General features: G+C 43.7%; 1 protein-coding gene across 1 annotated transcript in view; it reads right to left on the reverse strand.

The window, feature by feature from the left end:
- LOC137379862 (IQ motif and SEC7 domain-containing protein 3-like) overlaps positions 1-16,004 on the reverse strand; it is a 189,806-nt gene that overhangs the window by 54,141 nt on the left and 119,661 nt on the right. The window contains exon 9 of the mRNA XM_068051254.1: positions 6,230-6,322. Coding sequence (XP_067907355.1) covers positions 6,230-6,322 — 93 coding nt within the window. The remainder of the gene's footprint in view (positions 1-6,229; positions 6,323-16,004) is intronic.

A 16,004-nucleotide genomic window follows, 5' to 3' on the forward strand; every position in this document is an offset into this window, starting at 1 on the left:
ACCCAAAGATGTTTTATCACTACATTAAGAGCAAGAGGATAACTAAGGAAAGATTAAGGCCTATCAGAGATGTACAAGGGAACTTGTGCATAGATAGAGAAGATGTGGGTAGGTTTCTTAATTATTTTTTGTCTCTGTCTTCACAAAGAAGAGGGGTGATGCAGACATTGTCGTAAAAGAGAAGTGTGAAATATTAGATACAATAAACATAATGAGAGAGGAAACACTAGAGGGTCTGATATCCTTGAAAGTGGATAAATCGCTAGGGCTGGTTGGATTGCATCCCAGGTTGTTAAAGGAAGCCAGGGAGGAAATACCGGATGCACTGAGGATCATCTTCAAATCCTCATTAGATACAGGAGAGGTGCCAGACAATTGGAGGTCGCCAAATATTGTACCATTGTTTAAAAAGAGTGTGAGAAATAGGCCAAATAATTATAGGCCAGTCGGTCTGACCTTGGTGGTGGGTAAATTGTTAGAATCAGTTCTGAGGGATAGGATAAACTGTCACTTAGAAAGGCACGGATTAATCAGATAGTCAGCATGGATTTGTTAAGGGAAGGTCATGTCTTGCCAACTCAATTGAATTTTTTGAGGAAGTAACAAGAAGGATTGATGAGGGTAGTGCAGTGGATGTGGTCTACATGGATTTTAGTAAGGCATTTGACAAGGTCTCACATGGCAGACTGGTCAGTAAAATGAAAGCCCATGGGATCCAGGGGAATGTGGCAGGTTGGATCCAAAATTGGCTCAGTGACAGGAAACAAAGTGTAGTAGTCAACGGATGTTTTTGTGAATGGAAAGCTGTTTCCAGTGGCATTCCACAGGGCTCAGTGTTGGGTCCCTTGCTGCTTGTGATATATATTAATGATTTGGACTTAAATGTGGAAGGCATGATTGGGAAATTTGCAAATGACACAAAAATTGGCCGTGTAATTGATAGTGAAGAGGATAGCTGTAGACTCCAGGATGATTTCAATGGTTTGGTTGAGTGGGCGGAAAAGTGGCAAATGGAATTCAATCCAGAGAAGTGTGAGGTAATGCATTTGGGGAGGTCAAATAAAGTGAGGGAATACACAATAAACAGGAGGATATTGAGAGGAGTGGAAGAAGTGAGAGATCTTGGAGTGCATGTCCACAGGTCCCTGAAGGTGACAGGACAGATAGACAGAGTGGTGAAGAAGGCATATGGAATGCTTCCCTTTATTGGCTGAGGTACAGAATGTAAAAGCAGGGATGGAATGCTGGAACTGTATAAAACGCTGGTTAGGCCACAGCTGGAGTATTGTGTACAGTTCTGGTCACCACATTACAGGAAGCGTATAATTGCTCTGGAGAGAGTACAGAAGAGATTTACAAGAATGTTGCCAGGGTTTGAAAGTTCCAGCTATGGGGAAAGATTGGATAAGCTAGGATTGTTTTCCTTCGAACAGAGGAGGCTGAGGGGTGACTTAATTGAGGTGTACAAAATTATGAGGGGCCTAGATAGAGTAGATAGGAAGGACCTGTTTTCCCCTAGTGGAGAGGTCAATTACCAGGGGTAACAGATTTAAGGTGATTGGTAGAATGATTAGAGGGGACATGAGGAAAAATGTTTTCACCCAGAGGGTGGTGGGTGTCTGGAATTCACTGCCCAGATCGGTGGTGGAGGCAGAAACCCTCAACTCATTTAAAAGGTATCTGTACATGCACCTGAAGTGCTGTAACCCGCAAGGCTACAGACCAGGTGCTAGAAGGTGGGATTAGGTTGGGTGGCTAGTTTTTTCGGCTGGCACGGACACGACAGGCTGAATGGCCTCCTTCTGTGCCATAATTTTTCTATGGTTCTTTGGTCACCCTGACTGCGATGGAGGAGGAAGTCCTGGAGATTGGCAGGATGGCAGCAGTACAGGCAGTTGGCAATGAAGAGATGAGGGTGAGCCAGAGACCTGGTGACGGCATTAGATGAGGCACTGCTACTTGGCATTTAAATGTAACTCACGTTGAATTGATGTCACCAAGACATTAAATGTCATGATCTGCACTATGCTAACTTAGAACCCAATGTCACCTAGCTTCAGCACTAATTCATGCCTTTCAACACCCGCAGGTTCATTGCTGTAGCTGGTGGAGGAGATGATGAATGAGGCCAAAGAGTCTTCAGAGGACAACCAGCACTCTGAAGATGCACCATTACATGAATCCTGCGCAGCCTCCAGATCTCGGTGGGTCCAGCCTCCCAGTTAGTTAGTGTGGCACATGATGAAGAGCACATCACATGTGAGCAACAGCGTATGCTGGTGACAGGGACAGCAATGGAGAGTCTCTGTCAGAGGGTGCAGGATACTTCAAACTCTGCTCAGCTAGACACAGATGCTGAGCTGCGGGGGGTCAATCGCTAAACAGGTACTTGTGAAGCAGCAGAGGGAAATGTGTGTGCTTCTGTCAGAATTTCCAGAGACATCCTTTAACAGAAAATAGAAGAATCCATCCATCCATGAGTGCCATGATGTCTCAGACATTTACACCAATGACCACCTCCATTGAAAGGGTGGTCAACTTCATGGAGAGTCAGATGCGGCAGGCCACTGAGTGCTTGCTGGCCCACACCAATGGTCTGCACACACAGTATGGCTGTCAGTTTATACAACATCGATCAAAGCCTTGCTTTGGTAACTGAATGCCACAATGACATGCAGCCAAGTGCCTTCCAACTCTTGGTTAGCAGGAAAGTGCAGGTGGGCCCTGAGAGGAAAGATGCAGAAAAGGTTCATGGCAGTGGGGGCTCTTCTCAAGGCACCCCCACTGCTTGGACCTTGCCCCATCCCCCCCCCCCCCCCCACCCCCCCACCAACACAGCCACAGATGCTGCATTCTGACTCAATGACCAAGTCTGCCCCTGCACAGGAGCAGATGGGGCAGTCTTCGGAGGGGTTGTCACAGATTCCAAAACCCAGAGGATATCTTCCACTGCATCTCATGTGTCACAGCAGGAGAACGAGCAGCCTGCCTCTAGCCCTGCAGAAATCACAGGGGTAGGACCACGTAGAAGTAATAGAAAGGGTCCGAAGAATGGAATGAGCCACCTTGATGAGAAGGAAAGGCTGTGAATGTGATGGTTGGACCAGCGTCTGTAGGCAGGGGGTTTGCTGGTGGTGAGAGGTTGGGCAATGTGATGGGGAGAGTTGCACAGGGGTCGTGATGGGATGATTTCAATGCTGTAAGTACATTTCTCGTGAAACGTGCTGGATGAGGCCCTCACAGGCTTCTGTGGCAGGCACCAAGGGCACATCATGTGCTCATCCTCCTCTGAGGATGCAGGCACTCTCCATCTTCCTCTGGCACCATTTCCAGTCCACTCTGCAGTGCCATGTTGTGAAGGACACAGCAAACCCCAACAATCCTGGAGACCCTTGCTGGGGCATATTGAAGGGCGTCTCTGGACCTGTCAAGGCAGTGGAATCCCATTTTCTGCAAGCCAATGGCTTGTTGTATTGTCACCTTGCTGATGACATGGCTCCTGTTGTACCTCTCCTGTACCTCCTGTTCCTCAATGCGGTCATCAGCCAGATCTTGAGTGTCCCTTGTCCCCCAACTGCTGAAGGTGTCTGGTGGAGAAAAGAGCTATGGAGAAAAGACCTTGAAACTGCTGAAGTATGAAACAGTCATGGCAGTTCCCTGGTTATGTGGTGCACACTGCATTATCCTCTTGTGATGGTCACATATCAGTTGCACATTAAGGGAGTGGAATCCCTTCCAATTAGCAAAAACGCCTGGCTGTTCTGATGGTTCCTTCATTGCCACATGAGTGCAGTCTGTGACTCCTTGGACCTGTGGAAATGCTGTGAGAGAAGCAAAGACGACAGCTTTCTGGGTTTGACTGGCGTCTTCCATCTCAAAGTTAATGTAGTTGGAAGCCCTCACAAACCAGGGATCAGTGACCTGGCTGGTGCAGTTGTGGGCTGCAGATTGCAAAATCCTACGTATGTCAGCAGCAGATCCCTGGAAGGACCTGAACGCAAAAATAGTTGACGGCTGTGGTCATCTTGACAGCCACAGGCAACAGGTGGCCACCTGCTCCTCTTGGGCAGAGGTCTTCTTCCAAAAGACTGCAAATGTCAGCAACTACCTGCCTTGAGAGCCTGAACCTTCAGAGGCATTGCTGTTCATATAGGTCAAGAAAACTTACTCTTAGCTATAAACACTGTGTTGAGGGTATTTCCTCCTTCAAGGTGCCCTACGTCCATCCCCTGTGTTCTGTGCAGCTGCATGTGGCTGTTGCTGGAGTTGCTGTCCCTGTCACGGTGGCTGCTGAGCTGCAGCACACTGCACCTCCTCCTCAGAGGTCCAAGCGACTGCAGAATATGTAAACCCCATGTTACAGGGAAGTCTTATAGGCAATAATGTGAGAGGACCCTCAGAATTGTCTAAGCCACTTGCAATAAGTTGCACAAAGTTGTTCCCAGTGACATCAGTGAGTTTAAGCAGAAGGAAATGCTCCCATCAGCCCAAGCCTTTCACTGTGGCTGACCACAGGCTTGCCAGTTTCACCCTTTATGCTGTTCATATCAGGTCAGTTTCACTCTACAATTACTGCCTGCTATCCACTCACCTTCTCTAACCTGGCGAGTTGGAGACACAGCGTGTAACTCATGCTCTGTTAGAAAAGAGGGATTCCATGTTTAAAAAGGCTTTTTATTGCTTTTTAAACTACCACAATTGGCCTCCCAGCAGACCCTGCTGGAGTCTCAAACTGCCCCGGGGAAAGCCGCAAGAATGCAGGATCGTGTTTGGGATCCTGACCTGAGGGCCTTTTCCGGGACTTTCCCACCTAGCTCGCCCCTGAGCCTGCCTCCAATGGTCTGGGAAAATTCTGCCCTTCATGTCCAAGTCGCTGAAGATGAAAAATGATCCTATGCCGTGTATATTCTACTCGTATAAATCCGTAAGAATCTAACTCTATCAATAGAATGCAAACACTGTCAAAGGCCTGGATATTAACTGCGAGCAAATTTCTGGCAAGAGACTGTGCTGATGAGGTGTTTTCCCACCTGTGACCTAATGACACACAGTCAGTTCTAACGGTTGAGCCTCATTAAATTCTGCCAGCTGACATCCCATCCATTCCAAGCAGGAAGTCGGTGGGAAGTGGTGGAAAATCACATGTCCTGGAGGCCTTCCACTGAGTCTTTGGCACATCTTGAGATTCGTATGACATTTGATCACTTGGTTTAAGGATTTGTGTGAACACTTCATTGTGCCACAGCCTTGGAGTAAAGAACGATTGTATCTATGCATGTGTATGAGTGTGTGTGCATGTGCGCGAATACAAATTTGAACAGAAAGAGAAGTACAGAACATAGAGGGAGTGAAACACTGAACAAAATAAAGAAAAATGCTGACAAAAAGAGCAAGTTCAATAATCAGAGTGAGATACAGAGACATGCAAATCAAGAAAAATGCAGAGGAATGAGAAGAAGTTTAGTTTAGTTTAGAGATACAGCACTGAAACAGGCCCTTTGGCCCACTGAGTCTGTGCTGACCATCAACCACCCATTTATACTAATCCTACACTAATCCCATATTCCTACCACATTCCCACCTGTCCCTATATTTCCCTACCACCTGTACTAATGGCCAATTTACCTATCAACCTGCAAGTCTTTGGCATGTGGGAGGAAACCAGAGCACCCAGAGGAAACCTACGCAAAACAGGGAGAACTTGCAAACTCCGCACAGGCAGTACCCAGAATTGAACCTGGGTCGCTGGAGCTGTGAGGCTGCGGTGCTAACCACTGTGCCACTGTGCCACCCCTTCATGAATGTGAAGAAATAGATAGAAAGAGAATGAAAATAAGGGAAAAGTGAATGAAAGAATGTGTAATAGACGGACGCGTCCTTTTTTACATAACTTGCTTGGATCTGAGACAAATATGCAACATTTTCTTTTAGCCAATTACAAGAGCTAGTCAACAGAATTTGGGCAAGGTTTACATTTCAGTAACGACTCTTTAAAACCTATGAAAAAGCAGCTTCCACTCTCACTGGGAGACAAGGCAACAACATGAAATTCCTGCCCATATATCTCATTGCAACTTCAGACAGCTGCAATTATTATAAAAGAGGTATTCGCAGACCACCACCCTGCAGCTTTAATACAAACTAGCCATACTTCTTCAATGAGCTAACCAATGAGTTGATCATTGTAGTTGACTTTGTGTCATTTCAGTATAAAACAAAGCAGCCTGACCTGATGGAGATTCTGGTTTGGTTCGGATGTCAAGCTGAGCTCCATTAGTCTTTGTGGAAGGGGTTTTTGTTCCCTGTTGTTTTTCCAGTTCCCCTGTAGTAGGAATTTAAAATAAACCATAAATTTGATATTAATTTAAATAAAATAATTTTACTTATAATTTTCAAAAAATGCTATCATGTTACTTTTTTGATTATTTCTATATTTTCCTTGATGTCCAACGTCACTGGAAAAGAAATCATCCCTGATAACCTTTTCCTCTCTGATATGTTTTCAAGAAGAGGATTGTCCTCTTGATCAAAAACAGAGGTTAAACCAGCCTGTCATACTTCTTTGCAATTTATTTCCCTCTACTAGATGTTGTGCAGCAGATGAAAATACATAAATAACCATGAACGAAGGCTTTTGATTCTAAACTTATACCAGGGGAAATGAGAACACAGACAAGCAGTAAATAAAGGCCTGGTTGCAATAAATGCAATCTGTTAGAATCCTCAGCTGTCCTTCGAACTATTGCCCACTGGCATTTAAACAAGGCTGACGTCCTGACCCAATGGGGACAGAACAGCCGTTATGTGGGAGATTACATGGAAGCAGAGTGAACAAAATAATCAGGATGGCTTTTCAAAAATGGAAAATTGAATGAATGTCAACTTTGATTCTGCTGCGCTGCTGCTACCTGGCAATCATTTTATTTTCAACTCTTCACTGAAAAAGTATTAAAAGGGGAACAGTCTTAATAAAAACTCTGCTTCTCTTTCCACAGATGCTGCCAGACCTGCTGAGTGGTTCCAGCATTTCTTGTTTTTATCTTATCAATTATAATCATTTCACATGCAAGTAGCTCAATGTATTTCAATATAATTGACACCAGTATATTACATTTGTACAAATAAATAAATGAAGGTTTGTGAAGTTTCAATTGTGGTTTTTATTAAACAATCCGAGCAGTTCATTTCTTTGATTTAATAAGAGCATTGTTTCTCCAATATGAAAAATCTGGTTTTATTTTGCAGTGCAATTTTGTATGATCCATGCAGACATGCTTATATGTTCCAAAGTGTGGACCACAGCATTACTGGCATTTGTTTTTGTTTATTTGTATCACTGAGTGTGTTTGAGTACATCTACTTCAAGTACTTAAAGGTATGATTCTTGGCAAATACATAAAGTATCCGTCAAGATAATTGATTCATGGTGGACTTTTAAATGTTTGTATGTTTATGGTGAAGGACCATTTTCTGACATTCCACTGCTAGCGAGTGAGCCTCACCTGCCAAATGTGCATATTGGGAATTTAGCCACACACAGTTCATGCTTTTCCAAACATTTAGAATAATGGTTGGAAAATCATGTGCAGTGTGATATGTGCTCCCAGTGGATGAGGCAAAGTGTCAGAAAGGTACCTCGATAATGTTCATACAATACTTTGACATTTTAGTCCCTTTAGCCTGTCCACTTCTGGTATGGGTCTGTTAATAAAAACAACCAGCATTTTGAAAAAAACTGTCTACTGCAGTAAATGGTAAAAGTACATTTAGACATGTACTTCTATTTGAACAAAAGTTACAGCTTTTTAATTGTAGGGAACAAAGTGTATTCACAAGGACTGCTGTTAGACCTGTGAGACAAAAGCAATTAGATACAAAAATCATGACATTTTGTTAAATGCCTCCGTGAACTCTATACCCTTCCAATTCTGGCTTCCTGCACAAACCTGATTTTAATTGCTCCACTATTGGCTGCCATGCCCTCAGTTGCCTAATTCTTAATCTGTGGAATACCCTCCCTAAACTTTCCTGCCTCTCAACCTTTCTCTCCTCCTTTAAGGCAGTCCTTAAAACCTACCTAGTTAACCAAACTTTTGGTTACCTATCTGAATATCTCTTATGTGTTTTGGTGTCAAAGTTTGTTTGATAATGCTCCTGTGAAGCACCTGGGGATGTTTTATTACATTAAAGACATTCTAGAAAGGCTTATTCAGGAGCAATGCCAATACCAGTTTCAGTTTAGTGTGAAATATTCTCAAAAATTTATTAATAAGAGGAAAATTTGGCTGCCTTCGGACAGATTCAAATTGTACGCTGGTTTGTTTCGTGAATAAAATCCCTTTTATGTGGACAGGTCATTTGCCTGACTCCCAATTCTAGACAAGAACCAGCTATATGCAATGGGTGGAATGAGGGGGAGGTGGGAGGGGTGGAGATGGTCCCTACTCCACTCCAATTCCATTGGGCACAAATACCAAACTGGATGTCAACCCAGTATTCAGATGCTGGAGTTCTCGTCTCTACTTCCCAGGTCTGTCAGAATCTTCCGACTCAGAGATAGAAATGGGTCAAGGTTCACTCATGAGTTTGCATAGCAAAATTACCCAATGTGAGTCATCTTACAAATTTATTCTACTGTTTTTCTCTAACAGATTTTATCATGAATTTAATCTTAATCTACATCTTAACCAGAATCTTAATCAGGGATGTGCATAACCTCTTCAACTTGTAACATGATCCACAGGAAAGTTGTTTGGCAGAAGAAATTTGGGTTTTGCGATACTTGACATTAATAAGGGATCCATTCGTTGCTGGTAATGAAAAGCTGTGCTGCACCTACACATTTTGATTTTAAAGGAAAAAACATGTTTGGCCATTGTCCCAAATTACTAAACAAACTAGGCAATGAAATACATTGCAATGAGACACTTCATTCATATTGTTCGGATAAATACCTTTGTACACTTTGGCCTACCATACACATAACCTCTGATGTCATGATATGTAAATAAAGGCTTTGGACTGTGGCCATTTTATGCACCACATGGAACATGGTGTCATAAGTGAGTAGGTGAGACTTGAGAGGATTTTGATAGCTGTAGGACAAACAGCAAATGGTGCAAAACATCAGAATTTAAAACAATTCCTGTCTGCAACTTTGCACAGGACACCGACAGCTGGGTAAGTCATTATGGCTTTGAATTTTCCAGTCCCTGCTCCTATAGACATGAAGGGAGATTTAAGAGAAAATTGGCAAGTCTTCCAGCTCCTCAATTGCAGAATTATGGGATTGCCACAGAGTTGGACAAGAAACCCGAACAGATAAGAGTAGCAACTCTGTTATCAGTGATGGGGAAGAAGTGTCACAAGTTGTATTGTACCCTAGATCACACTGAGGGAAGGAAAGGAAGACTTGTGAGATTTTGTAGGCTTTGAGACCCACTTAGAATCCTCTTCTAATGTCATTTATGAACACTATGTGTTTAACACTAGAGCTCAGGAAAAGAGGGAGAATATTGATCAGTATGTGACTGTACTGAGACATCTAGCTGAGTCTTGTGAGTTTGGGCAACTGAAGAATGATGTCATCAAAGATAGGATTGTCTTAGGAACAACAGATCCCGCTATGAGAGCACGTCTGCTGAGAGAAGAGAAGCTCACTCTCAAGAAAGCTATTGACATGCAGAAACTCTGAGGTGGCCAATCAACATCTGAAGAGTATTGATGGGAGAACCAGTGCACTATTCTGAGAGGCAGTTCAAGTTTTCCAAGCACAAGTCATTGATGAAAAGGAAGGACAATTTTCAGAAGGGTTAGCAGAAAGATCAAGGCCAGAGTACTGGAGGTAAATACTGTGGAGGACACTGCACCACAAGAAGGAAAAGGAAGCCTGTCCAGTGTGGGGAAAGCAGTGCTTTAACTGCAGGAAGTTGAACCACTTTGCATATGAATGTTTTTCGAAAAAGAAGAAAAGTAAGCCTGTAAAGATCATTGATGGAGAGATGTCTGACGATGAGATGAATCACTCTACACTCCAGAACATGTTGGTGCCATCAAGTCTCGAGGTAAAAAGTGGTTTGTGACTGCTGGAATGATGACTGCAAAAGAGCATCAAGCTGATGTGAGGTGTCAGACAGTTACTGGTTCTACGTGCAACATCATGAGCTTCGCAGACTTGTGTGAAATTGCACAAGATGGTGACCTGAATACAAAGCCATCGAAGATAAAGTTGAAGCTCTATGATGGAATGATGCTCACCCCAAGAGGACAAACTAAGCTGAGAGTCCAATGCAGTAGGAAGAAAGAAGAACTTCAGTTCCAGATAGTGGGCACTAAGCAACCTCCCCTCATCCTGGCTGAAACAAGTCAAAAGCTTAGACTGGTAACCCCCCCTGTACCAGAAGAGATTTGCAGTGTTTCGCATGACACCAAGCCATTGACTGATGAATACATCCTGACAGATTACAAAAATGTTTTCACAGGACGTGGATGGCTTCCTGGTGAATATCATCTCAAAGTAGATGAGAGTGTGAGGCCAACTCAACATCTTCTGAGGAGAGTTCCAGCTGCCCTCAAGGCCAGCCTTAAAGACAAGATAGAGAAGCTCGAAAAGATGGAAATAATCAAGAAAGTGACAACTCCTGCAGACTCGATTAGCAGCATGGAAGCAGTGAAAAAAGCTGGAAAGCTGAGAGTGTATTTAGATCCAGAGGACCTTAAGAAAGCTTTGAAGAGATTCCACTACCCTATACCAAACATTGAACAGATTCTGCCTAAACTTGCCAAGGCAAAGTTCTTTACTACCTTAGATGCTAAGGATGGATACTGGCAAGTGAAGTTGGATGAAAGCAGCAGCTTTCTGACTACTTTCTGGATGCCACTTGGGAGGTACACATGGTTGTGCATGCAGTTTGGCATTTTGAGTGCTCCGGAAGAGTACCAATGCAGATAGTCAACAGTCTATCAGGAGTAGAAGCGATTGTGGATGATCTTCTAGTCTATGGATGTGGAGATATGACAGAAGACACCATCAGAGACTATGATCGAAATCTAGTGAGATTGCTAGAGAGTGCTCACCAGTTGAATCTGAAGCTGAACAAGAAAAAGTTGCAGTTAAAGATGACATGTCAGTTCTTAAGATCTTGAAAACTTCAATTAAATCACCCCTTAACCTTCTAAATTCCCAGGAAAAACAACCCTTGTTTGTGTAATCTGTCCACATAATAATCCAGTTATCATTCTAGTAAATTTGTGCTGCACTTCTCCAAGGCCACTATAACCTTCCTTAAGGTGTGGTGCCCAGAACTGCTCACAGTAACCCATTATGTGGGATTTGTATAGCTGAAGCATGACTTCTACCCCCTTGTATTCTAGACTTCTAGAAATAAAGGCTAACATTCCATTAGCCTTTTTGATTATTTTCTATACTTGTTCATGACATTTTAATGATCTATCTTCTTGGACCCCTAGCTTTTCACCATTTAGGAAGTACCCTGTCTATCCTTTTTCCATTCAAAGTGGATGACCTCACATTTGCCTACATTGAAATCCATTTGTCACTATTTTGTCCATTCACTTAATCTATCAATATTTCTCTGTAATTTTAAACTTCCATCTACATTGTTTACAATGCTGCCTATCTTTGTATCATCGGAAAATTTTAATATATGGCACTCTATCTCATCGTCTCAGCCATTAATAAATACAGTGAATAGTTGAGGCACCAACACAGATCCTTGTAGGACACCACTAGTGTCACCCTGCCAATTAGAGGATCCACCCCTATCTCTACTCTTTGTCTCCTGCTCAGCCAATTTCCTAACCAGATTAATAATTTGCTTCAATTCCATCAGCTTCAACTTTAGCTAACAGTCACTTTTTTTTATATTCTTTCGTGGGATGTGGGCATCACTTGCAGGCCAGTATTTGTTGCCCATCACTAATTGCCCTAGTGGTTTGCGAGGCCATTTCTGAGGGTAATTAAGAGTCAACCACAATGTCTCTTATAAGGGACTTTATCAAATGCCTTCTGGAAGTCCAGAGAAATAACATTTGAAGACATTCCTCTGTCCAGTACTTTAGTCACCTCATCAATAAATTTAATCAGGTTTGTCTTGAGAGCAAAGTTAGAAACATAGAAACATAGAAAATAGGAGCAGGAGTAGGGCATTCAGCCCTTCGAGCCTGCTCCGCCATTCATTGTGATCATGGCTGATCATCCAACTCAGTAACTTGTTCCTGCTTTCCCCCTATACCCTTTGATCCCTTTCACCCCAAGAGCTATATCTAACTTCTTCTTGAAAACATACAATGTTTTGGCCTCAACTGCTTTCTGTGGTAGCGAATTCCACAGGCTCACCACTCTCTGGGTGAAGAAATTTCTCCTCATCTCAGTCCTGAAAGGTTTACCCCGTATCCTTAGACTATGACCTCTGGTTCTGGACTCCCCCGCCATCGGAAACATCCTTCCTGCATCTACCCTGTCAAGTCCTGTTAGAATTTTATAGGTTTCTATGAGAACCTCCCTCACTCTTCTGAACTCCAGCGAATATAATCCTAACCGACTCAATCTCTCCCCATACATCAGTCCCGCCATCCCAGGAATCAGTCTGGTAAACCTTCGCTGCACTCCCTCTATTGCAAGAACATCCTTCCTCAGATAAGGAGACCAAAACTGCACACAATATTCCAGGTGTGGCCTCACCAAGGCCCTGTATAATTGCAGCAAGACATCCCTGCTCCTGTACTCGAATCCTCTCACTATGAAGGTCAACATACCATTTTCCCTTTTTACCGCCTGTTGCACCTGCATGCTTACCTTCAGTGACTGGTGTACGAGAACACCCAGGTCTCGCTGCATATTCCCCTCTCTCAGTTTATAGCCGTTCAGATAATAATCTGCCTCCCTGTTTTTGCTACCAAAGTGGATAACCTCACATTTATCCACATTATACTGCATCTGCCATGCATTATCCCACTCACTCAACTTGTCCAAATCACCCTGAAGCCTCTCTGCATCCTCCTTACAACTCACCCTCCCACCCAGTTTTGTATCATCTGCAAATTTGGAGATATTATTAGAGACGTAGCAGACCACCACAAATTTGGAGACATGCTGCTGTGAGCATTGCCGGCAGCAGAAGCATTGTTTACAATGTCGATGGTCTGCTGCACAATATTCCTGGTGGCAGCATGGCTCTTGTTGTAGGTACAGTGTCCATGAGTGGTCAGGTGGCAGAGGGGAGTCATGAGCTAGGTGTTGAACGGTGTCACCAAGCAGCCAGCCTCTGATTCATCATGGTAGCTCAAATATGGCAATAGGGCTGACTACTACAAGATGGAAGTGTTATGCCTGCTGCTAGGATGATCTGCGCATGATCTTACACCACGTTAGTCAAGTGGAACCCTTTGTGGTTGCTCTCCGTCTCCCCGTTAATATGTGGTGCCTGCAGAGCCACAGACGTGCAGTCGATGGCTTCCTGCATCATTTGGAATCCCGCTAGCCTGACAAAGCAATATGCCCACTCCTCCTACTTCACTCTGATGAGAGAGACTATGAAGTCGCCTCACCCGAAGTACAGGATCACAGTCACCACCCTGATGCAGTGATGCACAGCGAACTGTGAAATGTTGGCAATGTCACCGACTTCTACCTGGAAGGATCTATTGGAATAGAAATTGAGGGTCACAGTGATCCTCACGGCAACTGGCAGTGCTGTCCTCCCCCTGCTGTGTGGCTGTAATTCTAGTTGTAGGAGGTGGCACAGTTCAGTGACCACCTCCTGGGTGAATTGTTGCATCTCAGACACAGCTCCTGGCTTTGTTTTTTAAAATTCATTCATGGGATATGAGCGCCGCTGACAAAGCCAGCATTTATTGCCCATCCTAATTGCCCTTGAGAAGATGGTGGGAAGATGCCATCTTGAACTGCTGCAGTCCATCTGGTGCGGGTACACCCACTGTGCTGTTAGGGAAGGAGTTCCAGGATTTTGACCCAGTGACAGTGAAGGAACAGTGATATAGCTCCAAGTCAGGATGGTGTGTGACTTGGGGGAACCTGCAGGTGGTGGTGTTCCCAAGCATCTGCTGCCCCTCTTCTTTTAGTTAAAAGAGGTCATGGGTTTGTAAGGTGCTGTCTGAGGAGCCTTGGAGAGTTGCTGCAGTGCATCTTGTAAAATTTTGTAAATGATGAACACTGCAGCTGTCTGCCTATGGTGGAGGGAGTGAATATTTATTGTGGTGGAGTGGGTGGTGGGAGGTAGAAGTGCTCCCTGAATACCATTGGTGGGTATGGCCTTCTAATAGCTCTCCTCCTCCTCCCTCTGTGCACAGCTTCTCCTCTCTGCTGCCTGTGTCCCTGTTGTGCTGCAGCCTAAGAGGAACTGCAACAGCAGCCCTCCATTAGTGAAAGCAGGCTTTCTGCTGTCAGGCCTTCGGACTCCTCTGACCTCATTGGCAAAATACCCTCCTGAATGCAAAATCTTTCCAAACTCCTCTAACAACACTGAACACAGTTTCTCCACTCAGCAGCAAAAAAAAAAGTCAAAAGCACCTCACCTGAAGGTCCCGTAGTGATGATACAAAAACTATATACTTGATAGTAAGAAAGAAAGCTGTAGACTGCAGGAAGATATTAATGGACTGGCCAGGTGGTCAGGTGGGCAAAAAAGTGGCAAATAGAATTCAATCTGGAAAGTGTGAGATGATTCATTTGGGGAGGGCAAACAGGCAAGGAAATACCCAATAAATGATACTGAGAAGTGTAGAGGAATAAAGGGACCTTGAAGTGCATGTCCACAGATCCCTGAAAATAGCAGGACTGATAGATTAGGTGGTCAAGAAGGCATACATGATACTTTCCTTCATTAGTCAAGGCACAGAACATAGGATCAGGCAGATTATGCTAGAACTGTGTAAAATGCTAGTTAAGGCCCCAGCTGTACTGTGTGCTATTCTGATCACTGCATTACAGGAAGGATGTGATTGCACTAGAAAGGGTACAGAGGAGATTTACAAGGATGTTGCCAGAAATGGAGAATTTTAGCTATGAGGAAAGATTGGATAGGCTGGGGTTGTTTTCTTTGAAACAGAGGAGGCTGAGATTTAATTGAGGTGTATAGAATTATGAAATAGAGTGTATAGGAAGGACCTATTTCAATTCACAGAGAGGTCAATAATTTAAAGTAATTGGCAGAATACTTAGAGGGGATTTAAGGAGAATTATTTCACCCAGAAGGTGGTGGGGGTCTGGAACTCACTGTCTGAAAGGGTGGTAGAGGCAGGAATCCTCATCACATTTAAAAAATACTTGGATATGTACTTGAAGTGCTGTAACCTATAGGGCGATGAACCAAGAGCTGGAAAGTGGGATTAGGCTGAATTGTTCTTTTTCTACTGGTATAGACACAATGGGCCAAATGACATCCTTCTGTGCTATAAATTTCTATACTCCTATGATTCTACTCTATATGATCCCTATAAATAGCGCTAATGGGTGGAGAAGTGGGGGAGGGTCTCCTTCATGCAGCAGACCGCATGTTCAGCTGGGAGTGTTTAAGAGACAGTATTGATAGGACCTGTGAGGTCCAAAATGGCAAGTTGTGCACCAAATTGGCTTTAGACCCTGTTTGATATCATGATCTGTCCACTCTGCACGCTTCTGGCACCTGCACAACATGTCTGTACTAGTACCTTACAATCATGTCATGCCATGCAGGCTGGACACAGTTTCACTGTTATTTTATTCACTGTTATGTTGCACCAGCCATGCTATGGAGCCAAATTTTGCAGCTAGTGTCTTCTAATAAATGCTAGGTGCTCTCTTTTGTCACTCTTTAATTTTCTTCTGTGTGACCCAGACCTTTGGTGGCTTTTCAGTTTGAATATAAAGAAAAACAGAGATCAGCAAGTTCAGTGACACCTTGATTTTCATTTTTGCTAAGATTTTCCTCACAGAAATATATCATATTAGCTCCTTCAGGCACTTTTCACATACAGAAAATGAG

Source organism: Heterodontus francisci, chromosome 18, assembly GCF_036365525.1.
Source record: "Heterodontus francisci isolate sHetFra1 chromosome 18, sHetFra1.hap1, whole genome shotgun sequence".
NCBI lineage: Eukaryota > Metazoa > Chordata > Chondrichthyes > Heterodontiformes > Heterodontidae > Heterodontus > Heterodontus francisci.